Consider the following 24,965-nt stretch of genomic DNA (forward strand, 5'->3'; position numbering starts at 1 on the left):
GATGGTTTGTTTAGTGCCAGTTGCCATCGTGGTAGCGGGATGTTAGTTTAAGCATTGTTTTCCACTACTTAATTTGGCAGAGAAGAGCAGCATGTTTTGCTTGCACAGAAGAGACAGAAAAGTAGAGAGAGGGGTTAGGTGAGAGGGGTTAGGCGAGAGTAGAGAGAGGGGTTAGGTGAGGAACTAATCTAGATGCACAAGTTTGGTCAGCCAAACTTGGTCGAATCCAGGAGACAGAAAAGGAAGCGGGTAGAGGCAGGAGGGTGGGGATTGAGGGCACCAGAAGGGAGCGAGTGAACTGACCTGAGCAAGGGGGGATTAAGGGCAGCAGAAGGGCGGAGGCTTGGTTTCTTCTTCCTTGGTTGCTGTCCCTGGAGCAGTGGCGGCGGCGGCGGTGCCTAGTGTTCTAGGGTTTAGAGAGGGGTTCTCTCTCTCGTCCTGCCTTGGCTTTTGTTTAGTGGCGGCGGCGGTGCCTAGTGTTCTAGGGTTTAGAGAGGGGTTCTCTCTCTCAATTGAACTACTTTTGCTTGTCTGCTTGCGCAATAATGGCAATATGCCATTTATCTTATTATTAGGCTCTGTTTGGGTTACATGATCTCTATTAGGTTATTGTCTGAACTGAACTACAATTTAGTTGTTATTTTGCTTGCCATGTGAACCTGATGTGTATTCTCTATGATGTGAACCTGATGTGTATATTATTGAAAACCTGATGTGTATTGAAAATTTTATGTTTACTTTTTGGATCGTTAATCCTTTAATCATATTGCTTTAGGGAAATGGCGTCACCACCACCACCATGTCGACGGTGCAAGTCAAGGTGCGCCAGCAGCCTTGCAACTGGCACACTGTTCGGCATCTACTTTGAGTCTAGTTTTCTTCATGCGGCGGTAATAAATTATATGAAACTAGTAACCACTATTTTGTTTTTAGTGTTATTGGCATTAATGCATCGTGTATATATCATTTTTCTTTTTATACACAGATCATCCCATGCAATGTGAGGTCAGAATTCAACAAGCTGACCGGAGACTCTGTGACCTTTGAGGCTCCTGGGGGCCCCTAAACTAGGAAGTTGAGAAAGGACAAAATATGACGCAGGTAGGAGGAGATGGATGGGTCCGTTTCATCGCCCACATGCGTATCACCGGTGGCGAGTTGATCGGCTTCTCCTTCAGAGCAGAAAGACCCAAGCTGGCCGTGATTTATGTCAACAAAGCAGAAGATGATGACGAGGATGACGACCCACTTGGTGAAGCCATCGTAGCTCAAAGAATGAGGTTGAGCGAGGAGGAGGTGTGCAACCTATGGGACATCATTCCGCCACGTGCTGACTTCGTCGGGGTGCCATTCGTGACCCGCCTGACAAGTACCATGGTTGATCGGCATACCATGGTATGTTGCATTTACTATAGTAATTTGATGATATGCTTTATGGTTATACTTAGTGTAGAGTCCGATGATATATATGTTTAGTGAATCTTATATGCTTTATTGTTATACTTAGTGTAGAGTCCGATGATATATACGCTTAGTGAATCTTATATGCTTAGTAAATCCGATGATCTATATGCTTAGTGAATCCAATGATATATATGTTGTATTGTTATACTTAGTGTAGAGTCCGATGATATATATGCTTAGTGAATCTTATATGCTTACTGAATCCGATGATCTATATGCTTAGTGAATCCGATGATATATATGCTTCGTGTAGAATCCAAAGAACTGTTAATAGTGTAGAATCCATATATACTTATTAGTAGAATTCATGCTTAGCAGAAATGTAGTACTGTCTTTTGATAGTGTAGAATGTGTGAGGCTACTTATTAATTGATATGTTTTTCTTATTCAGAAATTGCCAAAGAGCCTATCTGAGAGTTGTGGTATCAAGCCTGATGAAGAAGGCTTTGCTGGAATACGCCTTACCGCGAGGGGCTCCGTCACCACTTGTGCGTACGGCGTGGACACGAACGGTCGCACACACTTCAACTCGGTTGGGTGGAAGAGCCTCCTCGTCGGCAAGAATCTTCATGTTGGACAGGCAATCCTAATTACTATCAGGAACACCCACCGCCCAGGCTTGAGGATGATGGTCGTCATCGATATCATCTAGAACTACATATGCATGCGTGTGGCTGCTGAACCATATATATGCTAGTATGACTACCTAGTAGACTTATCAACTATGATCTATCCATGCATTGTTGACTACTATATATGAGTTTGTGAGATTGTGTGGTTATATTAAATGTGGTATTGTCGTTAATGTTTGTGAGATGGTTCTGTGAACTTAGTTTATTTGCATTGGACTTGTCTTGATTTCCATGAATATTGCATCTGACTTCTTTTTTTATTTTTAATTTCTATTTACCTAGTTGTAGCGTGGGGAGAAAATATGGCGCTACTACTACGTGATGATAGTAGTACCGTTGGTAGGGAAAGAGGCGCTACTACTAAGTATTTTAGCTGCAGCGCTTGTTTAGAAACGAGCTACTGTTAAATAATAGTTGTAGCGCCCTAGCAGTAGCGCGGGTGCCCGCGCTACTGGTATGTAAAAAAACCAGCGCCACTAGTAAGGTTTTCTCTATTAGTGTCCCCCGGCGGAATCGCTCCGTCGGAAGGCAAAAGTGCTCCTGCCCAAGTTCCGTCTCGAGACGGCGACGCTCCATCCCGTAAGCCTTCTCCTTATTTTTTTCTAGGTAAAAATGACTTATATACCAGAAGATGGGCACCAGAGGTGGGCCGAGGAGGCCACAACCCACCAGGGCACGCTTGGGGGCCCTGGCGCGCCCAGGTGGGTTGTGCCCACCTGGTGGCCCCCCTCTGGTGGTTATTTGCTCCAATAATTCTTAATCCATAAAAAATCCCCGTCAAGTTTTAGCTCATTTGAAGTTGTGCAGAATAGGTAGCCTGAAGTAGCTTTTTCAGGTCCAGATTTCCAGCTGCCGGAATTCTTCCTCTTGGTGTGTACCTTGCAAATTATGATAAAAGGCATTAGAATTACTCTAAAAAGCATTATTATGGATAAAAATATTATAAATAACAGTAAGAAAACATGATGCAAAATGGACGTATCAGTGGACATATTGTTGTGGGCGATGGAGGAGGCCGAGTTGGCCGATCCAGGTCAGAGAGTTAGATGGGATACGTGCATGTTTGTCGTAGCTCCTCTGACCAGGCGGGCATTCCGGTGGCGCCGACCACCATCTTTCTAGAGGATGACGAGGAGGAGGAGATGGTGGATGCCGGCAATGCCGAAGCTGTCGACATGGCGGCCAGGGTTCTTGAGCCTGGCTGCTCTACAATGCCACGGGGGGTCGACGAGTACCAGCGTCAAGCCTACTGCCGCACCAAGCGTCTCCAAGCCCATCGTGCATAGGTTAGTTCAGTTGCATTGGATTTGAAGGGATTTAAGGGTATTGTCATCGAACTTCCCTATTAGTAAAAATCCTTCGCATTCCCTTTGTACAGGCCCTAAATAGATATACTCGCCCACCCGAAATTGAAGCCTAAATCATGCTCGAAGTTTAATCGATGCCTAAATCATGCTCAGAGTTTAATCTATGGGCAATCGATGCCTACATGACTACATCGATCAGTACGAAGGCATGGAGAGAGGGCTTACCGCGACTGACGGAGCCGTGGTAGAGAGGTGATGAATCAGTGATGAAATTGGTGCTCGTCATCCAAATCTTGCCTTCTACGATTGTCGTCGTCGCCGATGACAGATTCACGAGAGGGGAGGGTGAGCGGCGAGAAAGGGGCTGAGGGGATTTATGTTGCCGCATCGGGAAACAACGCGACGTCTCCTCGTGTGTCCCTGCGTATGCAGCTGCCTACGCTCGCTTGCATCGCTCGGATCTGGCTTGTTGGAAACCAATTCGAGTGTCCCTGTAGAGCCAGGGCTAGCTATGCTTATATTGTGCCATGCGGGCCAAACAATTTTAATATATGCCTCACTTTGGGTATGTTTGGATGGCAACCAAAACTGTCCTACCAAATTATTGGCATTGTCCCATAGGCTAGGCTTATGTTTGGATGCCTTTCAAACTTCATATCTCAGGCGATATTTTGGTCACCCTGTCGTATTTCGCGCCCGCGGTTTGCCTTTGGTAGGGCCGGTGCAGGCTCAGTCCAAACATCTCCTTTGTTTTCATCATTCAAGATATACTCGTCTTTACTTTGGAGTACTTGCCAAATTGTATGGTTTTCTTTTGGTTACCTAGAATGCAGTCACTTGTAATAAATTCACAAAATTAAACTCCTTTTCCGTCTGCCATTGATTGAATTCAACAACTCCCTTCTCTTTCAAATACAGTCGCTTCGAACCAAACAAACGTTTCTAACTAGTCTCCCATTCGAACACCACACAATTCATGGCACAAGTAATTTGGCTGCGATTTTGTGAATCCGCAGTCAGCTTCGCACCATATGCGTTTTACTTGATCAAAATAATTTCGGAATTTCTGGACCACTCGTGCCCTTTAGCCTGTTGTTGAGTTGCTCTTAAGTCGCCCGCGCCACACTCCCACTTGAGGTTTTAGATCCGATGGTTGGTGAGATTCGCGCGTCCGATTAGCTTGTCCAGCACGCGATGCCGTTTTTCTCGGCGCTTGAACCAACTTTACCCCGCGCGCAATTTTAGCATGGCTGTTGGAGTGCCAGTTTCAGTCCCGCGTGAGCAATATAGTCGGTTTTTCCAGTGCGTGGCTAATCTAGCGCGTCTGTACACGAAAAATACACAGGAGCTCCCGGGTGCTCCACACCCCTATACGAACATTAAATGTAAAAAATACCCAAAAATCTGGAATTTAGGGATATCAAACCTGGGTTCTTAATTTACTCCCGTGTCAAATTTCATGTAAAAACACCAGAAAACATATCCGTGACGAAGGAAATACTGTCCGAACAAAAATATGACCAAACAGTTTTTTCTATACATAGGAAATTTTGTCTTTTTTGCCATGAATACGTTTCCTGGTATTTTTTCACGAAATTTCACACTGGAGTAGATCAGAAACCCAGGTTTGATATCCCGAAATCTCAGATTTTTTTCAAATTTCTCGGTATTTTTTAATTTAATGTTTGTATAGAGGTGTGAAGCACCCAGATACTACAAAGGGAAACGTTGGCTTCCGGCCGACCGGCCGAACGACTCGCCGGTCGCGCTTGCCTCGTCCGATCGAGGCGTGATCTACCGCCCCTGTTTGTTGCCACGATTTGTGCATGGGCCCACCCCACCGCTTTGCGTCTCCTATCTCCTCTCCCAACCACTCGTCATCCCCTCTCTCTCCTCTATCTTCTCCAGAGAAATCGCATGGCGTACAACCTTTCTTCCTCGCGCTACCCCACATGCCCAACTCTCTTTCCTCCCATGTCGTTCTTGCAGTCCTGTCGCTGATCTCTCCTACGGCGGCTGCCCGGCTTCTGCGAGTCCTCTCCCTCCCCTATGTGTCCGGATCTAAACGCTTGTGGCAAGCGTTGTTGCATCCAGCCCTCGCGATTGCTGGAACCGCACGCAGAGATGCTGGAACCGGCAACCTCTGGTGCTGGAACCATCGCTCGCTCGTGCTTTTACGACAATACTCCGGCGAAGTGGAGCTGGAACCGGCACATGGCGGTGTTGGAACCGGTGCTTTTTTTTGCTTCTACTGCGCTAGCGATGCGGGAGCTGCAAGCCGGTGGTAAGTGGAGCTGCGGCCGTTTGCATCTGAGCCACTGCGGCGCCATGGGATGTTGCAACCTCGCTACGATTAGTTGCAACCATCAACGGCGAAGCTGCAACCAGCGGGGGCCATCCCATGGCGGTGGTGACCACGACCCGGCGGTGGTGACCATGGCCGACGGAGGTGCTGTATCCGCGACGGCCACACGCTGGAGCCAGTTTCTGTTTTTGCTGCAAACAACCTTAATTTTTGCTACTACCGTCTTCGTATTTTGCTGGAAGTACCCAAATTTTTTCTACCACCGTCTTGGTTTTGCTGGAACTGGCGTCTCATTTTGCTTTCACCGTGTTGTGTTTTTGCTGGAACCGGCGTCTCATTTTCTTGGCTCTCACATGTTGTGCTTTTTGCTAGAACCGATGTCTCAAATTTTTGCTTCCACCGCGTGTTTCTTTTGCTAGAACCAGCATAGGTTTTTGCTACCTCCCGTTTTAGGCTGCGAGCGACGCTGCCGTGCCATTTAATGTTGCATCCGACGATAAGGCCGGCCGGCGAGGGCAACCATCCGCGAGGGAGACGGCTGATGAGGGCGGCAACGGGAGACCTTGTGCGGCCAGCGAGATGAAAGGAGCGGCAAGATGCGGGGAATCTTTCATGCGAGTGCGACGAAGACATAGTGCATCTGACGGTTAGCATCATCTAAATCGGATGGCTGCAGGCTGACCGGCCCAATTTGGGCCGGTCGACCGGCGTCTATCACCCGCCTACTACAAATCCGCTTGTGTATGTACACTGCGATTTTGCGAATTCTCAGTCAGCTTCGCACCATATGCGTTTTACTTTGATCAAAATAATTTCGGAATTTTTGGACCACTCGTGCCCTCCAACCTGTTGTTGAGTTGCTCTTCAGTCGCCTGCGCCATACTCCCACTGGAGCACGAGACCACACTGGCACACATCCCACAGCCACCAGGTGCCGGCCGCCGCCATGGAAAAAACGAGCAGCTCCTCCATGGCCTCCCCAGTCCGCTCACCGCCACCGGAGCCGGCCGCGGAGGCACAACCACCTCCTCCTTCTTCGCCCCCATCACAGCTTCCGGCTACCGACCCCTTTCGCCTCTCGCCGGATAACCCAAGCTCAGCTCCTCCCCTTCCTGCTGCACCTACAACTACTGCTCCGGCGCCATCTACCGGCCCCTTTCCCCTCTCGCCGGATAACCCAACCCCAGCTCCTCCCCTTCCTGCTGCACCTGCAACTACTGCTCCGGCGCCATCTATCGACCCCTTCCGCCTCTCGCCGGACAATCCAACCCCAGCTCCTCCCCTTCCTGCTGCACCAACAGTTACTGCTCCGCCGCCGGATGGCGCCGGCGATTCCTCTCCACCGTCGCCTCCCTCGCCTCCAAAGGCTCCAACGCATCCACCTCTTTCCACCACCGATCCTTCTCCTCCCCTCCCTCGTCGGAACCAAACATCCGCGCCGCGGCGGACACCCCCTCCTCCTCCCGCTCGCGCTCCCGCTCCAGCAGCACCACCTCCACCAGTACCGGCGTCTCCGGAAGCTAAACCGGAGCAGGAGGCAGATGAAGCGCCCGGCGAATCGGAGAACATGGCGCTAGCCCTTGCGCTAACCCAAAACGAAGCAGTGATGCCGCCGACGCCGCAGAAGGACGCGGTCATGGCTGAATCCCCGACCGGATCTCCGCAGAAGGAGTCGGCCCTGACCGTAGCGAAGCTCCTCTCGGCCGAGGACCCCGTGGCAACGGAGGGCAAGCCGGCCGCCGACAAGGTAGCACCTGCGGTAGTCACCGAGTCAGTCGCCGGCGGCGGCGGGGGCGGAGGCGGAGGCAAAGTCGGAGTGGGCTCCAAGAGATGGCTCCTTAGAGGGGTCCCAGATAGAGTACGGCTCACGGAGCTGAAGAGGGCTGAGCTAGGGTTTAGGGTTTCAGCTGCCGTGTTCTGCTTGATCTCGCTCTCCGTCATGTCGGCTGGCACTACGCCGGGCTGGGCTGGTGACTCCTTCCGCCGCTACAACGAATACAGGTTGCTCTGAATCTGGAACACAAAGCTCAAAATCACCCTATTTCAGGTACAACATTTGTTGGGCTTGTTCTTGGCGTAGATTGATATGTGTGTGAAATGCAGATACACTCTTGCTGCGAGCGTTATGGCTTTTACATACTCGGGGTTCCAGTTGGTTGCAGAAGTGCACTACCTTGTCACGGGGAGGCGCATAATTGGAGGACCCTGGGGGAACTACTTCAATCTCGCCATGGATCAGGCAAGAATGAACAAACTCCACATCTGAATGTATTATACTTAGTATCATGGTATTTGTGAGGTCTATTTGCTTGTTTGTTTAGTGTACAGTAGCATAACGAACCATGTTGCAAGTTTGGGGGCCTGATAATTTGGAAGCTGAATTTGCCAAAACTAAATTACAAAGTAAAACAAGCTGTATAATATAGTGACCATTCATTTATCTGAAATTTGTGCACTCATGCCTTAAAGCTTTATTGATGACAGATGATCTGTAAGTCTTCCAATTTCAATCAATTGTGAATTGTCATTGTAGGAGAACCTCTTGAAAAATTGTTTGTGAAAATGATTTAGTTGTTGAGACGACAATGCCTCTGACTAATCAAGTTGTTACTAATGTTATCTGTGAAGTGAGAAAGATTCATGCCTACCCGTGTCATGGGGTGGTTTTCACACTTCTCCTCCTTGAAAAAAGGCAAGGGGGGCTTGTCCCTAGTTCGTCAAGTTTTTTCATTTGTTATTGTTCACAGTAGTGCTAGAACCTTAATTTACTTTGCTTTAGGGCACCTCTAGCCGAATCCCTATCCTATAACTCCGCAAATGCTCCCCCTAACCATAACTCCTCAAACATAAGGAGTAAAAATAGTGGCCGGACCTAACCGAACCCCTATATTTAACTCCCTAATTTTTTTTGGACTAATTCTTCCGTCCCTTGTCACATACTCCCTCCGTCCCATAATATAAGAACGTTTTTCACACTAGTGTAGTGTCAAAAACGTTCTTATATTATGGGACGGAGGGAGTACATTTCAAACAATTGCACGGTATTTCATCAATCATTTGAATGTTTCAAATTCACCATATGCAACTATTCAAGTACATACATGTAGTTCATCCAATTGAAACAATTCTAACTAAAACATGCATATACTTCATCCAAAAGCCACCAAATTGATCAAGTTTGATCCAAAAAAATACAAGCATGTCGTGGACCAAGCCCTATCAAATGCATACCACACGAACTCAAGTATTTCTGTGCTCATCACCACCATAGGCGCCACCATCAACACCGTGTCCACCACCATCACCACCACGTCCGACCTCCAACTGCACCAAGATCTCCCCATGAGTGAGTTCCAATACCTCCTTGCCGTTACATCCATCGTGCTCGGATTCATGAACATGATAGCATGCTCTTTGGCCTTCTCTTCTTTTGCAAGCCTCTCATCCTCGAGTGCAATCCTATGCACCTCCGTTCCCACCTTCCTTGCTTCGGCCGCCAACTTTGCTCACCACTTCTCATCCTCCATGAACTTGAGCTTGTTCCACCTCCCTGCCTTTTCTGCTTTGTGTTCGGCCGCCAAAGCTTTCTTGGTCTCAATCGCATCACAAAGCTCCTCTTTGTTGGCGCCAACGCCTCCATTCTTCTTCCTCTCTCTTGCAGTCTTTTGCCCATCCGTCCTTTTGTGAGGATTTTCATCCTCCTCGTCATCGGCTTCAACGGATATGCTAATTTGTGACCTCTTCGGTGTGGTTTCGAAGTTCCTCTGGATCCACTTCTCATTGCCAACTAGTTCCTTGTAGCAACGGTTCAATGTAAATACCTTGCTGCCACCCTTTTTGTTGCATTGTTTGTATAGCTCTTGGATGAGAGGCCCATAGTCTGTGATTGGCACCCTACTCGGTGGTGCATGGTTGGCTTGATCAACACAACTGGACCATCGGTCGCATTGCTCTTGGATCACACTGCACCGGTGGGAAAGGGAGCCTTGAGTGCATCGGGAATGGTTGGTCACATTGTTGCAATAGTAGTCTCCAATCCTACCCCAAAACTTCTCTTCCGTTTGATCCGTACCAACCGAGGCATCAAGCGAAACATTCATCCAAGCAAGCACAAAGCAATGTCCTTTTCTTGGCTGTACTTTATGGTCTTGGTGCTTGATTGTGTCTCCATGGGATCATAGACCTCCTCCACTTCGGGATCGTCCTCACTCCTTGCTCTCGTGTTCTTGATCATAACTCGCACCATCATAATATAGATCGTGGGGGCCTAGTATGTGCGATGCATCCAATTGAGACATGAAAGTTGCAACATCATACTCCTTCACACTACAATCAACAACAACAAGCACGTCACAAGATCGGCGCCGCAAAGCATTAGCAATATCTCCCTCGAAAAAGAAAAGTACAATTTTTTACCTCTTGGACATTTCGTCGAACACTTGGTGGCCATGGACCTCGGCCGCGGCTGCGATGGCTGAACGTGCCGGAGAAGGGGTGGCCAGAGAAGGGCAGTGAGGCACCGGACAGGACAGGGAGAAGGCGTCGGCGTGGACGCCTTCTTCCTTTTCTTCGCCGCCGCCTCGGTGAGGGCCTTCCAGCCGCCGTCGGATTCCTCGCCGCTTGCCATCGACTGGAGCAACCCGTCGTCGTCGCGGCCTTGCCGCCGCGGTCTTCGTGCCGAGCCGCTTCCTTGATGCGGGTGGCGGCGCGTGGGTTGGCTCCGGTGGCGTAACGCCGCCGGGGTATGCGGAGGAGGCATGTGGTTCCATTCCCGTCGGAATCGGGGCTTCCGGTGGCTGCGGTGACGGAAAGAGGAGGCGCCGCATGCGGGATGGAAATTTTGATGAGAATTGGCTGTGGCCGCTTAAAAATGAGAGAGCTGGCAAGGTTTGGGAACTTAACTCGGTTAACTCCTCGAAAGAGAATATTTTGAGGAGTTAACCCTTTTTATGGGATCGGCCTAAATAATATTTTGAGATGCCCTTACTTTGTTTACTTTTACTTTTTCTCTTCTATTTTGGGTTCTCGCAGGTTTCTGTTGGGTTCCATCTCTAGCCTACCGCCATATTATTTAGAGTTCTAGACTTTGTTTCACGATATTTGTTGCAGTTGTTCCTAAATTTCTGTGTTTAGTCACATCTCTTAACATTCGGTTATGACTTTATGCACAAATTTGAAGTTGCAACATTAGATTAACTAACAAATATAACTGTAAGCAAGTGACCGGATGTCATTGAATTACTCGTGCCAATATTGCAGGTATTGGCTTACCTGCTGCTGTCAGCGTCTTCAGCAGCGCTTTCTCGCAATGATGTGTGGGTGTCAAGATTTGGCGTGGATCAATTTGCCAAACTTATCAATGCCTCAGGCTCAATGGCGTTCTTAGCTTTCATTGCTCTTGGTCTGAGCTCCGTCATCTCTGCCCATCGTGTATTCAGCTCAATCCCTTAAACCTGTGGTGTGCATTACTGATGTAAATATTATGCTCTAGATGTACGTTGGCATGCCACCTGTCTGACCCTTTTTCTCTGGAACTTATGTTCCTGGTTGTGTCGCAACCATACATTAAATTCAAGAGACTGTTCAAACACCGGTGGATGTACAAGCATATGAGCTTACTAACTTGGGGACCTATGATTCTGTAATAAAATGTTAGAGCTCTAAGGGATTAAAAGGCGTTATGGGTGGCCACTGCAGTGCCAATGATATGTTCCTGTATGTGGTGAAATTTTCCATTGATTCCTGTATGTGCTGAAATTGTCCATGTGATTCTTGTATGTGGTGACATTTTCCATGTGAATCCTGTATGTTAGTACATCTAGTGCTCCGCACAGTGGCGAGCTTAGGTTGGTGAAATTTCAGCATAGGAGTTCATAAGTAAGCAGTGTCAGTGACATATTGAGGTTAAATGCTGACAGTTTCTTTTAACTTGGGTAAGAAGTAGCATTGTAATTATAAAGACCATATGGACACTCAATACCTTCACCTCTAGGGCTTGTTTGGAACATTGTTTCATAAAAAGATTTGTACTCAGTTCAAATTACATACCAAGACTTTACCCAGAAATATCATTCTTACTAACTTGTCCAGAAAAGAGAAAATTGCTGAATCCCCTTGTTAGCATTTCCGTAGGCCTCATTCATAGTGTTGTGATATACTGGCCTCCTTTTTTCACAAGTTCAGACTTTTGAAGTATCTGGTTGAAGCATGAGTTCAATAAATGCTTTATTTTTAATTCCTAAGTAAACTGTCATGGTCATCTCCTAACTATCCGTATCTGTTTACCTAGTTTTCGTCTTCTGGCCCATGTGTGTGGTCATTCATTTTTGTAGGCAAATTCGCAAAGCTTTATTCATCCAGAAATGATGTTTACAGGGACAAGAACATGACCATAGGGCTGGCCAGATCAGACATGGCAATCAAACCCTAGACTAAGAGCGTGCTTTTGCGAGGTTGTGAGCTTCAAAATTAAAGTTTGTGAGCTCATGGACAAAACTACATGAACTGAAAGCTGAAGAATGTTCTTTGATTTCCTGTATGATTGCACCATAGCTAGCTGCGGATCCCTGCTTGATATCATCGATCACCACCTTACAATCTAATGCGATGTGTATCCGCTGGACATAAAGATCTTCTGTAAGGGGCTAGTGCTGCAAGTCCCTCCAGTGTTGCCAGATCGTTAATACCACCACTTTTTTCTTTTATTTTTGAATGTGAGATAGTTTTTTCCTTTTGAGTTCTTTTGAGATTTTTTTCTGAGACATTTTTTTTTGAGATAGTTATTTTTTTGAGGTGCTTTTCTTTTGAGATAGTTTTTTTAGAAGTTTTGAGATAGTTAATACTACCACCTGACAAGGAAGGGGCCTCACAGTTCGGTCCAAGGGCACCAAACAAACACGGCGCCATCGTTTTCGAGGCCCAGGCCCAGGCCCATCTACCCCCGAAGGCACGCGCACCGGAAGGAAGAAGCGCAGCCGCGCCGCGCAGACAACACCACCCTACTCCAGCGTCGACGCCGTCACGCCGCCAGCCCGCCGTCCCTGAGCAATGGAGTCGAGGAAGCCGCAGCGCTCCGCTCTCGTCGACAGCTATGTGGTAAATTCTCCATCCTTCCCTTGGATATCCCAGCATCTCGCTCGCTAACTCCGCGGATTTCGACTAACTCCCCCGCCTCGCCTCCCCTCGCCGTCGACGCTCAGGTCCCCGGCGACGTCATCCTGGACCTCGCCGATATGACCAACCAGACTATCAAGCTCGGCGCCGGTCTGCGCCAGGTAAAACATCCCGTGTTGTAAAGTGGGAATCGGTTGCCCCGTCCGAGGTTTAGGGATTAGGGTTTTAATGGGTTTCATTTTGGGTAACGAGGCTTACGGTTCATTCGGGGGGCTCGCAGGATTGTGACACTATCCAGGCAACTAGTGCTGGGAGGCTTCGACTGTCCAAGCCCAACAAGTACTGGGTGGAGAACTCCCAGAAGAGGGTGAGTCGTCTGGTTTGCGCTCATAGATGCCTTTTCACACTGTATAAATTGTTCCTATGTAGGATATCGTATATGTGAATTTTTATCTCTGCTTGAAAGAAACCGTTGAGATTTATCATTGCTATGATATGGGAATGTGAAATTCTTGATCAGGTATGCTCACTTTGTATAGTGTAGCCACCATATGCTGTTTCTTCATGCAACTAATTTTTCTCACACTTCATGCTCATGGTTTGACTGAAGGATATTTATGCTGGTATTCCTATGTTGTGACCCTTGTTACCAATATCACTAAACTAATGTGGAAGCTTAAGTGCCACTATTGTCGACCGGGTCATGTTAATACAATGCCATGCAACTTTCAGCACAGATGCACACTAACATTCATTTGGAGTTGTCATGGACTCATAGTTACCTTTCAAGTATGCAGTGTATATGTATTGTTCTGGCCTTTGTTTTGGATCAAATTTCAACTCTTCAATGCTTGAGCATGTTGATTTCTCTTCAGCTCTTCCAAACACAGTTAATCAGTTTGATAAACTCCAAACATTACCTTGTCTCCCTCTGTAAACTAATATAAGACGTTTTAGATCACTAAAATTAGTTTGATAATCATGTTAGATCAGTTTTAGATCAGTTTTAGAGTTGAAATAATGATCTAAAACGTCTTATATTAGTTTACAGAGGGAGTATCTTCTTAACTGTACCCTCCGATCCATATTACTTGTCACTCAAATGGATGATCTAGCACTAAAATACGTCTAGATACATCCGTTTGAGCGACAAGTAATATGGATCGGAGGTAGTATATGAGATTGTGCATAGTATGCTTTTTCAGTGTTTAGTCTCCTTGTGTTCTGTTTCAATGACTGCCTATTCATTCAATGCTTGTTTTTTTTTGGCAGTATGTACCTTCTGTAGAAGATACGGTTCTTGGTATTGTAGTTGACACCAAACCAGATGTAAGTATACATTTCCCTTTAGAAGTACTTCCAGCTCGATTTCTAGTCTTACGATCGCTTTTATAACCATCTTATTATAAATCTGATGACATCCTCCCTATTAGTACAATTGAAATATATATCTATAGTCAAAATGAGCATTCACGAATTTTACCATAGGGCGGTGACCAGAAACATAATTTTAAATTTACTTTAATTAATTTATTCTGCATGCGTATGATGTGTTCTTATGGATTCTTTCCCTTCCGCTGAGCTGGATTTGGTTATTCCAGAACTTCTTGGTGGACATAAAGGGGCCTAATTTGGCCTTTTTACCAGTTCTTTCATTTGAAGGTGGTACAAGGAGGAACATACCGAAGTTTGAGGTATGGCATTGAGTCGTTAGTGGTTGTAGAATCTTTTCTTTCCAATTATAGGTTATTTTGTGTGAAGCACACGGTGCTGTTCTGCCTTTATTGGCCATCAAAGAAGGAACCATTTTTATTAGTTACTAGGAAAATGCCCGTGCGTTGGAACGGGGATACACTAGCGAAACGGGATGCCATGATAGAAAAATGTTGGCATGGTAGCAAAATTGTGGAAGAAAATGCTGCACCATGGCAACGAAAACGGGTCGTAACAGCAGAAAACCATCAGTTTTGTAAGTTCCACTAACGTGCTCGTGCTCCTCATCTTCCTTCACCGTCGACGCTTGCACAGTCGCCAGCGTCCGAATCCGTCGCTAAGGCAGCTTTTATGCGGTCCATGCAATTGCTGATGCTCTAGCTCGCCATGGCCTTTGCCAGTTGGCCATTCGCGCCACCTCAGCCTCAATATGGACTGAGCATCGCCGCCATCACCGTAACCTTCTTGATTCGTATGGGGATGACGGTCATGGCTGCGGATTCAAGTGCATTGAAGCATTTATAGTATATCATCCGGGCCTGGGGTCTAAACAGCGAAAACCCAATGGAGTGCGTACAACATGGAAATGCAACATTCTAACTTCTAGTCGCTATTAGTTTTGTATCTACCCTATTGAAATGCAATATCCAAAATCCTAGTTTTTTTTCTTTAGTATTACTTGGGCTCATTTTCGTAGTCTATTTTTTCCTTTAGTGTTGACTGAGATAAACAAAGCGAACATATGCATGGACATGCTTATGAAATCGTCCTTCCGTGCATTGTCCTCCGGTTCCGAGTATACCTTCCTTGTCGTTGAAGTATGCTGCCAAGGTCCAAAGCGCTGTGGTACCAGTAGCTGCCCACCTGGCCATGGAAGACGCCCATCGTACTGCGTGCCTCCAAACTTGGTGACAACTGACGACAGACGGCAGCGTGCGCGGGGCTCCCTGCAGACTGTTCGCCACCTGGGAGCAGATGTGGACCGCACATCCGACGCAGGTTGCGTTGTGGCCGCATGGCGAGGCTCCATGCAGATCTCATGGTGGTCGCATGGCATGGCGCGTATGTGATTTTTTAGGAGTCTAAAAATTATGGCAGGGAAGCCAGCGCCGTCGGCTGCTTGGTGCCATGGTGACCAAAGTGGCAAGTCAAGGTCCAGCCGGCATGGGGAGGCGCAGGGTGGCCGGCCATGACATGGCGAGTTCCCGCGGGAAGCGATACTTTGTTTTAATTGCTTGAATCAAATCTGACCGGGGGATTGGGTGGCGATCTCTTCCTTACGAGAGAGATGTGTTTCCAACTGGTGATCATAACGTGGGGTGAAGGAAAAGATGAGAAAATGAAAGGGAAGAGATCTTTCCTGTTCATTTGGTGCAGGTGGGGAGGGGCGGACGACGAAGAGGGACGGAACGGGGAACACTAAGTCTTTTTTAGATCGGAGAGATTTACCATATTTTTGGTTAGCCATTGAACTTTAATGATTTTTCTTTGAGTGGCTATTTGGCATATCATATGTTTTTTCTTATAAAATTAACATGAATTCATTGATTGGATCAAATTATTTTGTATCTTAGTAGATACTGAAATCTTACATGGTGCAATTTTTAGTTTTTTGTTTATCTTGTATGGAGTGCATACGTTTTTAAATGATTGTTTTTATGCAAAATATAGGGTTTGATCATTAAATTTTGAAAAGTGTTGAGCTGTTTTTGTTTGTGATGTATTTTTGTCATTTTTATTGGTCAATTTCACTTGTTTGTTGATTCCTATCCATCCTCAGTCGTTAATATTGAAATAGCCGGTGGGCCCCGTTATGTAGTTTCAAATTCATTACATGCACTCAATGATGTTTGTGTTGTAACAATTTGTCAAATACTGGACGCGGGTGTTATACTTAAAAGTAGGGAGTATACTCTCTCCATCCACGAATAAGTGTACATTTAGCATTTAAAATTTGTCCACAAAAGAGTGCTTCTATCTTCCCAATGCACTTTAAAGTAGAAAAAATGTTTCTCTCTCATTACACGGTAATCAAGACCAGTAACATTCAACACATGGGCTCCTCATTTTTTACATACACTTGGCTCATTGGTGGTGGGGTAATTAAAGAGGAGAGAGATGGTGGCTTACACCTTCCCAATGTATTTTTTTCTCCACTCCATAATTTGTCCTAAAATTTTTATATGTACACTTACTCGTGGACGGAAAGAGTATGCCTTAAAAATATGATCTCAGCTTGTAATGATTCCGAAAGTTTGCAGTTTCTGTGCCTAATATTCAGTTTCCTTCGTTGAGCTTGATGCATGGTTATTATAAATACTTACTGCATGTTTTCTCCTGCAGATTGGTACATTAATATATGCCAGAGTGGTGAAAGCAAATAGCATTATGAACCCAGAGCTTTCATGCATGGATGGTAACTTGCTAATTTCATAATTCAGTGTTTCTACGAGTTTCAAATTAGAAGTTCAAAAATACATCATGTTGGGAATCTTTGCTCATATGGCTGTGATATCTGTGGAGTACACTGTTTTGTGCCAGACTGTTGCATATTAGTTTCCTTGTACTGCTATCGAAATATAATGATATGAACTATCTTTTACAGCAAGTGGAAAAGCTGCTGAATTTGGTCAACTGAAAAGTGGTTATACGTTTGAAACATCAACTGGCCTGGCAAGAATGTGAGATGAATGCATGCCATAATCTTTCAGTAATGTGCTAGTATTACTATTCCCCTTTATATATTTATTATGTTGATTACTTGTAGGCTTTTAAGTTCCCCAACATGTCCACTTCTAGAGGCCCTTGGGAAAAAATTATCATTTGAGATAGCTGTTGGACTGAATGGTCGAGTATGGGTATGCTTCTGATATAATCGTGTTTTTCTTTCTCTTTTGAAGACTTGGGAATTAGTAATGCACGCCGTGCCTGTTAATTGCTTATATACCTTATTTATGTCCTGTAGGTGAATGCTCCTTCGCCAAGTAATGTCATTGTTGTATCAAGTGCAATTAAAGAATCAGAATCTTATAGTCGCTTACAACAAAAAAGCATGGTGGAAAAACTCCTGGCTAAACTGTCATGATGGTAAGTCAGCACATAGTTATTCAAACTTATAACGTGGGGTGGCACCCCATTCTCATTAGTGTGTATTGGTAAATACTCCCTCATCAAAATATAAGACATTTTTTGACACAGTCAGTGTTAAGAAACTGCATAGGGTGAACAACTGGGCAACGTCATTTTACATCTTGCAGAATCTATACAATTATTAAATGGACTTTTGAGTCATGAATAGCTTCTACCAGGGGCGGAGCTCTCGGTAGGGCGACATGGGGCACTCGTCCTACCTTGATTTCCTACGATTTTTCCTTAGGCATGTGTATTAGATTGATCGATGTAAGCCGGCTAAGAAAATCGCCGGTTCTTATGTAGTTACACGATCGTACAAGCATAGTCCCCGTTATTGGGCCAATAGCAAGCAACTAACGATGCAACGCTCAAGAGCCCGAATCCACCAGACTAGTTCGTTGTTTCTCAATCTCAATATTATCAATAAAAAAACAGACACGTGGTTCCTTCGTCCGTTCGCCGTTCACGGACCTGCAGGCCACAACGCAATCACACGAAGTCCCGAACCCCAGAGTGGTAGGGCACTGCCTTTGTTGTGTTCTTTAGACAATAAAGTGTATCTTTAAGTTGTTTCCGTTTAAGTGTATTTATTCTTCCATTTAATTTGTTTATTATGTTTAAGATCATGTAAAAACATGTGTGTGCATTTTAGTGTGTATGGACTACTTTGATCTTCCATCAGAATATATTGTGCTTAGAGTCAGCCCCACCTAATTTTTTTTCTGTCCTCCGCCACTGGCTTCTACATATGGTCGGCAGCATGTACCATCTGTACATTTAAATGTAGACTTCTCGATTGCAAATGTTTATTTTCCCCTTTCTCTTTTCTTCACTGGATCAATGGACACCCAGGCATAGCTATTGCTTCATGATGGAGGGATATCATAATCTACTTATTACATTGGGTTAAGGAAAAAAATTTGCTTCATCATCTGCTGTTGTTGATTGAGAAGTGTTGGGAAATTTGACTGCATCTTCCCTTGCAGGGAGCAGGACATAATCAGGTACTGTAAAAGGATTCTGAATTATTGTTTGTCAAACGCCGCAGATGATTCTGCAACCGGAAAGATGGCTAGTCACTATCATGCACCTTAGCAAGGAATAGTAGATGGGATGGCATGTAAAATAGACGCGTTAAAGTGGTTGCTGCTTTTTGATGATGCAGGGGCTAAAGCAACCGGTTGATTGCTAAACATTCTAAATCACCGTGTGGATGTTGTCCTTGCGGATACATGGTTTCTTAGCTTTGTAATATGCTACTGTAAGAGATTTGCACAAGGCTGCGTGTGCTGCTCTACTGAAAGATGATTGATGGATATTACTCCTATATTTTATAAATTTATTTAATAGCGTGTGAAACTATCACACTGAGCTCTGTAAGCAAGATCAGCTGAAGTCCTGCTCAATGATACGGCGCATGATTTCACGTTTCTTGACACGAAAACGTAGGAGAACCTTACAACCTTCTTGACACTTGCTCCGTTTATGTTGCACTCTGGCTGTGGGGAGCAGATCACAAGCGTACCCACGCGCGCAAACGTGACGCCTCCCGATTCCCCAACAAACTGTCCACCCTCTCCGTCCCGCGCTCTGCCAGGCACAGGCAGGTCGGCAACGTCGCACGCGGCGTCACGCCCCTCGCCCGAATGCCCAGCCGACACGCAGACAGAGGACACGGAGTCCCAACGCACCGCGGCGCCGCCAGCCACGGCGCTCGCTTCCCGTCGGCATCTTCCGGGCCTCGGACTTGTCGTCCTTATCTCAAATTCTCTGTCGCTTTTTTTTATAGTTGAAATTCTGTCTCGCTTTTAATCCCTTCTTTTCTTTTCTTTGCTGTGCGACGGACGATGATGTGTATGGCATGCACGGCCCCTCTGACGGCGACGTGTGTGTGTACGCAATCTCATTCTGAAACCGGCTGCGGCTTTCGATTCGCGTCGGACAACACAAGAGCATCAGCATCACGCGCCCATCGCTTGCTCGCCTTTCCCCTCCCTCTCCCCCCTCGGCTTCCCCTCGGCTCCAGCAAAACTCCTCCAGTCCAGACTACCCCCGGTGAGCGCCCGCCCTTCCCCTCTTCCCCGACCTCCCTTCCCTTCTCCGTGCGTTCGCGGCTGCTTTGCCCTAGCTGGCTGGCTGGCGGCCCACGAAATTCTTGGACAGAGATTAGCAGATTTCCCGGTCCCGGCCGGGGAAGATAAGGATAGTCTCCTTCGGCGAGGTGGTAGCTTGGCTTTTTTTCTTTTCTTTTTGCTAACAACGTGGTGGCTTGTCTTTGTACATGTTTGGTAGTTCGGTGGTTGCTGGTACTCCCTCCGTTGATCACAAATAGTGCAAGATGTTTTGGTCTTTTGGATATTTCAATATGAACTACATGCTGACTCAAATGAGTGAACAAACACACTAAAACGTGTCTATATACATCCGGTTCAGAAAATAGTTAGAATATCTTATACTCCCTCCGCCCGAAATTACTTGTCACATAAATGGATGTATGTAGACATATTTTTAGTTAAGTCCGTTTCTATCCATTTCTGCGACAAGTAATTCGGGACGGCGGGAGTATTTGTCAATGGAGGGAGTATGTCGAGCTGAGCTGATCCTTAATCAGACTAATTATTATGTACTCCCTCTGTCCGGAATTACTCGTCACGTAAAATGGATGTATCTAGACATAATTTTAGTTATAGATACATCCATTTCTATCCATTTATGCGACAAGTAATTCGGGACGGAGGGAGTAGGTTGTTACATTTTTGTTCTTCTAAAGCAATACATGGCCACGGCCACTACCGTTACCCATTGATCGCGAGCTTGAGGCTTTGATCAGTGGTGCATGTGACTGGGTTCATGGCCTATGGCAGCACTACTTTATGTGTTTTAGATGATGTTGATCATTCTTTATTGGGATTGGAAAAAGCAAGTCTGTTTAGTTTGACTAACTGATGCTTAAGGCCACGTGCTGCTGCGGTTGAGATCTCCTGAAGCTGCTACATTTTAAAATAAATGAGTAAAATGCTGCCACTCTTTTCTCTGTTCCTAATTGTTTGACAATTCTTGATTTCCAGGTTGGAATTAGGCCCCACTGAGCGCCAACAGCCATGAGTTGCGGGAGGTATACCATACCAGCTAGTCTCTTATTTTTCTTTATCTCTGACTGTAGTTCTGCTACAACATCCTCCTAGGAGGCATGTACTCTCTCACCTTTTCAATGCAATGAAACGCAAAAATCGCTTTGCGTTTTCTCGAAAAAAAAAGTTCTGCTACAACATTATGAGTTTATAACATTTTGACATGTGATGCTGATGCAGATCTGAAAACACTACCAGAAAATGCAGGACGCGTTCAACACCTGGTGAAACGATATATCTACATACTGCAGATGCTAAAAAGATCACCCACTACCAAGCTAATCTACCAACAACAATGGATCGCGATATCGGCGCCTACCCTGTGAAGCACCACTTTCCGTCTCCTATAGTTTCTTGGATAGAAGACCTTTCTAGCTTTGGCGATGTTCCTTTTAGTCATGATACTGAATACGTGGATGATCAATCAACACCTTCATTTGGGCAGTCTTCTGCATCTAGCAATTTGCATGACATGCAAATAGTACGTTCTGTTTTCATTTCTAATCCCCTTCTCTGAGTGTGTGCTCTTCCTTGGAGCATGTGAAGACACTCAAGTTTTAGATAAAATTGCTGATGTATGTGTGTCTTGCAGTCAGTGAGATTGACAGACGAATTCATGGAACTTGCAAAGGAGAATACAAGCAATAATCTAGAGACCTGTGGAATTCTTGGTGCTTCATTTGTAAGTGCAGTTGGGAGAAGAATTAGATACCAATGTGAGCACTGTTAGTCTTGATATATATTCACATTTGCATCTTAATTTATTTTACATTTATTGCAGAGGGATGGAACTTATTATGTGACAACATTGATCATTCCAAAGCAAGAAGGAACTGCTCACTCAGTATGTCAGTAACTGTATGGTTTGAAAAAAAAAGACATTATGTTGTTTAACTTGTCATTTTACCTTTCAACATATCATTTGCCATCTTACTTTAATGTGTCTTGCTTCCATTTATCTATCTGAATCTGCCTGTTTCCAAATGCAGTGTCAAGCTTCTAACGAGGAGGAGATACACGCCGTATTATCAGAGCAGTCACTTTACCCTGCAGGGTGGATACATGTAGATATCTGAACATTTCCATACTTCATCGAATTCAGTTCTCTGTTGGTTTATAATATTGTAAATGAAATAAATACACATGGCTAGCCTACCTCATATGGCCTAAGAACATAGGTATGATGAGACAAAACTGTATCATTGTATCCAGTGTTTAGTGCTAAGTTAGGGTGTGTAATCTGACTTTCCTGTCTTCTGATTTGAAACTAGCATTATTTTTTCAAAAAAATATCACGGGAGGTAAGAACATAAATATTTTAAGATATATATTCATAATGGTTACCATTGAATATCCACTGTTACTGTTAATAAAAGCGTGAATACAGTCTCCACCACTTAATAATATACTGCAATTGTGGCCATTGCTGCAGCCAATTTAAAACTATTGTGTTTGTCAATTCTAATACATTTGAAAGAAGATTGTGAAAGAAGATTAACATAAAGCACAATTAATACCAATATTTTTCTTATAGAAAACACACTGAACTTAGCAGCATGGAATCCATCTTTTTTAACCAAAACTTGTTACTTGAGCATATGCTTTCTTAGTGTGCTTAGATGCAGTAACTTCTGTAATTTAACAGTTAAGTCAACAATTGACATTTTGCTTTGTCTTTTCCAGACTCACCCTTCACAAACATGCTTTCTATCGTCGATCGATTTGCACACTCAGTTCTCTTATCAGGTATCTAAATAAGTTTTGTTGATGTTTATGAATTAAGGATATTGCTTCTTTTTATGAAAATCCTCCAGTCTCATATACCATGGACATCCTCCATGAAAAAATTGAGCTAGAAATTATATTTGCCGAATCCTTCAACCACTAGAGTAGCTAACAAATATGATTTTAATCTGTATGCAACAGCGCACATTTGAAACTTTTGAGTTATTGGTATGACAGTGCCATATCTGATGATCGAACCACTTAAGGGGCTTGTATGCTGCTAGGCATAAAATTGTATAAAATAATAAGTTCGCTCTCAAAATGCTGAACAGAAACAATCACAAGTTCACCAATATTAAGTTATTAACTCCAAAAGGCACCATGTCATCTGCACACATGGTCTATCCTTTATTGAGTAGGGGTTGACTTGCTGTCACTTGTTAGGCCTTTGAGCTGATACTTTATATTCAGATGGGAAAAATCGCATATTGTATGGTACACGCCTAAGGCATATCGGGCTTAAGCTTATTGTACTCAGGCATATCGGGCTTAAGCTGCATCAGTGCTTTAGTTGAACGTTGTCACCTAATTTTATAGCAGGATAGACCAGCCAAGTTAATGCAAATTTACAGAAGCATGACCTAACTGAGTTAGTGTGATTGTTGTGTTCTCCCTGGTTTGCACTAGCGAGCCAGCATTGATAAAAACATGCCCGCTTCGTTTGGATGTCTCTGTATTGAGCCCACTGAATTGAATTGGGATGCAATACCAAATTAACCAACGCATTGGGATGAAATACCAAATTAACAAAAGCATTGGGATGCGCGGTGGGAGACGGCTGGGGGTTGTGAGGTGGGAGGTCGCCGCTCTCTTCTGTGCTGCCCCTTCCTTCATTTCTGTTCAGGGCAAGTGAACCGGTACCTTTTGCGGGAGCGAGATAATTGAGAGGATTACGGACCGTCTCTGGCTTGTTAACAAGGGAGAGAGCATGCAATTGTGAGAGTCGAGATCAGAATTGCGGCAAGTTTCTAAGAGTCAATACGGTGACCATCCAAACAGCCGTATTGGAGTCTAGACAACACCAATTCACGATTCCAGGGTCGAATACAGACATCCAAACGCAGCAGTAGTCTATCTCAGAATTGCTGGCCTTGTGTAACAATCTGTCGCGATATCACACTGAGACAACCGTGTGCTTTATTTGACCTTCTTTTCACGCTGTTATCACCTTTTTTTACATAGAACTATCAACTTTATGCAGGTCATGCTACCAGAAGCTGTTGCGATTGTTGCTGCTCCCACCGATCCTACTAGGCATGTGTTTTCTTGCTTAAAATGAAGTTAACATACAGTGCGAGTCATTCATTTTATGCCACCTGGCTAACAATATCGTATAATGAAGTCTGAAAGTCTTTCTGCTGTTTGCAAACCTTCCAGGAGCTATGGTATATTCAGGTTGACAGATCCAGGAGGCATGGATGTGCTCAGGGAGTGCAGTGAGAGTGGGTTCCATACTCACCGAGAGACAACAGATGGCAGTCCAATATATGAAACCTGCTCCAACGTGCATTTCAAACCTAATTTGCGGTTTGAGATTGTCGATCTGCGTTCTGGTGCGTGACCAATCAGGCACACCCTCAGGATAGACCAGCCAACGTGCATATGTAAGTATGTGACACATGTGCCATAGATGATGATAGATCTTACTGGTGACTGTTAGTCAGCTTGATGGGCGTGTTAAAAAATGGTGTTACCAACCTATGATGTCAACTAGCTCTGAACTGTTTTGTTGTAACCAGTAATCGTGTACGTGCACTGAATGTCCAGTTTGACAGTAATATTATCTCCAACATTAAACACAAATAATGTTGATTTCTAAGAGGCCCATAAAGGTCTCTCTCCCCCCCCCCCCCCCCCAGCCTTGCACCCCAAGCTAGTGGGCGCAGCTAGAGTTGAGGGGAGGGCCCCACCTCCTTGGCCGCTGCCACCTCCCTCCACCTATATGCGCCCCCTCCGCTTTGAGACGCAACTATATATACCCAAGGGGCGCCCCCTCCGCTTTGAGACGCAGGTTCTCCTGCGATCTTGGGCGCCCCTTTGAACTTGGGCGCCCCTCTCTTCATCTAGTTCTACAGGAATTTGTGAACGCCGCAAGGCTGCTCCTCCCTCCTCTTCTACTCCGACATTGCCTAGCTCTAGATGACGAAGCATTGTCCATATTATTGGTGTCGTACATGTGCAATCCACAGAGGGATCGTACATTTGATTCTTGTTCGAGGGAACTGTTTGTGAGGCGGTTTGAAGGACTTCAAAAACGATCTTCATCAACTCTTCTTCCGTTGCAATCTGTTGCTGATAAAGATCGGTTATAACCTTGTATGTACATCTTCGTAGTGATCATGGCTTAGTTTCGTAGGGCGATTTTGTGGTTTTCTACTACGAT

The 24,965-nt window shown here is 45.2% G+C and overlaps 3 protein-coding genes across 4 annotated transcripts; all 3 read left to right on the forward strand.

Annotated features, from left to right (window-relative positions):
• The first annotated feature begins 5,357 nt into the window (after positions 1-5,357).
• LOC109782609 (uncharacterized) lies at positions 5,358-11,382 on the forward strand. Its single transcript, XM_020341231.4, has 3 exons — positions 5,358-7,709; positions 7,812-7,947; positions 10,968-11,382. The coding sequence occupies exons 1-3, from the start codon at positions 6,655-6,657 to the stop codon at positions 11,157-11,159; spliced, it is 1,383 nt and encodes a 460-aa protein (XP_020196820.1). The 5' UTR covers positions 5,358-6,654; the 3' UTR covers positions 11,160-11,382.
• Positions 11,383-12,616: 1,234 nt separating this feature from the next.
• On the forward strand, positions 12,617-19,025 carry LOC109782611 (uncharacterized). The gene is made up of 10 exons (XM_020341234.4): positions 12,617-12,803; positions 12,908-12,982; positions 13,102-13,188; positions 14,094-14,150; positions 14,423-14,515; positions 16,878-16,950; positions 17,140-17,215; positions 17,302-17,392; positions 17,500-17,621; positions 18,653-19,025. The coding sequence occupies exons 1-9, from the start codon at positions 12,756-12,758 to the stop codon at positions 17,617-17,619; spliced, it is 720 nt and encodes a 239-aa protein (XP_020196823.1). The 5' UTR covers positions 12,617-12,755; the 3' UTR covers positions 17,620-17,621; positions 18,653-19,025.
• A 156-nt stretch (positions 19,026-19,181) lies between these two features.
• On the forward strand, positions 19,182-24,388 carry LOC109782610 (AMSH-like ubiquitin thioesterase 2). 2 transcript variants are annotated; one of them, XM_020341232.4, is made up of 9 exons: positions 19,182-19,721; positions 20,735-20,781; positions 20,978-21,278; positions 21,390-21,479; positions 21,579-21,641; positions 21,787-21,861; positions 22,481-22,543; positions 23,784-23,836; positions 23,960-24,388. In XM_020341232.4, exons 2-9 carry the CDS (start codon positions 20,768-20,770, stop codon positions 24,141-24,143), a joined length of 843 nt encoding a protein of 280 aa, XP_020196821.1. In that variant the 5' UTR covers positions 19,182-19,721; positions 20,735-20,767; the 3' UTR covers positions 24,144-24,388. The 2 variants fall into 2 exon arrangements, with proteins under 2 accessions (XP_020196821.1, XP_020196822.1); XM_020341233.3 differs by having other exon boundaries at positions 19,632-19,887.
• The last annotated feature ends 577 nt before the right edge of the window (positions 24,389-24,965 follow it).

The sequence above is a fragment of the Aegilops tauschii genome, chromosome 3, assembly GCF_002575655.3.
Source record: "Aegilops tauschii subsp. strangulata cultivar AL8/78 chromosome 3, Aet v6.0, whole genome shotgun sequence".
Lineage (NCBI taxonomy): Eukaryota > Viridiplantae > Streptophyta > Magnoliopsida > Poales > Poaceae > Aegilops > Aegilops tauschii.

What these genes read in the sequence shown, in the direction of transcription:
- LOC109782610 (XM_020341232.4), top strand. An exon ending in GAATTCTTGGTGCTTCATTT is followed by an intron (nt 21,480 to 21,578) that starts GTAAGTGCAGTT and finishes CATTTATTGCAG; the next exon opens with AGGGATGGAACTTATTATGT. An exon ending in AAGAAGGAACTGCTCACTCA is followed by an intron (nt 21,642 to 21,786) that starts GTATGTCAGTAA and finishes TTCCAAATGCAG; the next exon opens with TGTCAAGCTTCTAACGAGGA.
- LOC109782611 (XM_020341234.4), top strand. Translation starts at nt 12,756, where the DNA reads ATGGAGTCGAGGAAGCCGCAGCGCTCCGCTCTCGTCGACAGCTATGTG. An exon ending in TCGGCGCCGGTCTGCGCCAG is followed by an intron (nt 12,983 to 13,101) that starts GTAAAACATCCC and finishes GGGGGCTCGCAG; the next exon opens with GATTGTGACACTATCCAGGC. An exon ending in GACTGAATGGTCGAGTATGG is followed by an intron (nt 17,393 to 17,499) that starts GTATGCTTCTGA and finishes TATGTCCTGTAG; the next exon opens with GTGAATGCTCCTTCGCCAAG.
- LOC109782609 (XM_020341231.4), top strand. Translation starts at nt 6,655, where the DNA reads ATGGAAAAAACGAGCAGCTCCTCCATGGCCTCCCCAGTCCGCTCACCG. An exon ending in CGCCGCTACAACGAATACAG is followed by an intron (nt 7,710 to 7,811) that starts GTTGCTCTGAAT and finishes TGTGAAATGCAG; the next exon opens with ATACACTCTTGCTGCGAGCG. An exon ending in TCAATCTCGCCATGGATCAG is followed by an intron (nt 7,948 to 10,967) that starts GCAAGAATGAAC and finishes CCAATATTGCAG; the next exon opens with GTATTGGCTTACCTGCTGCT.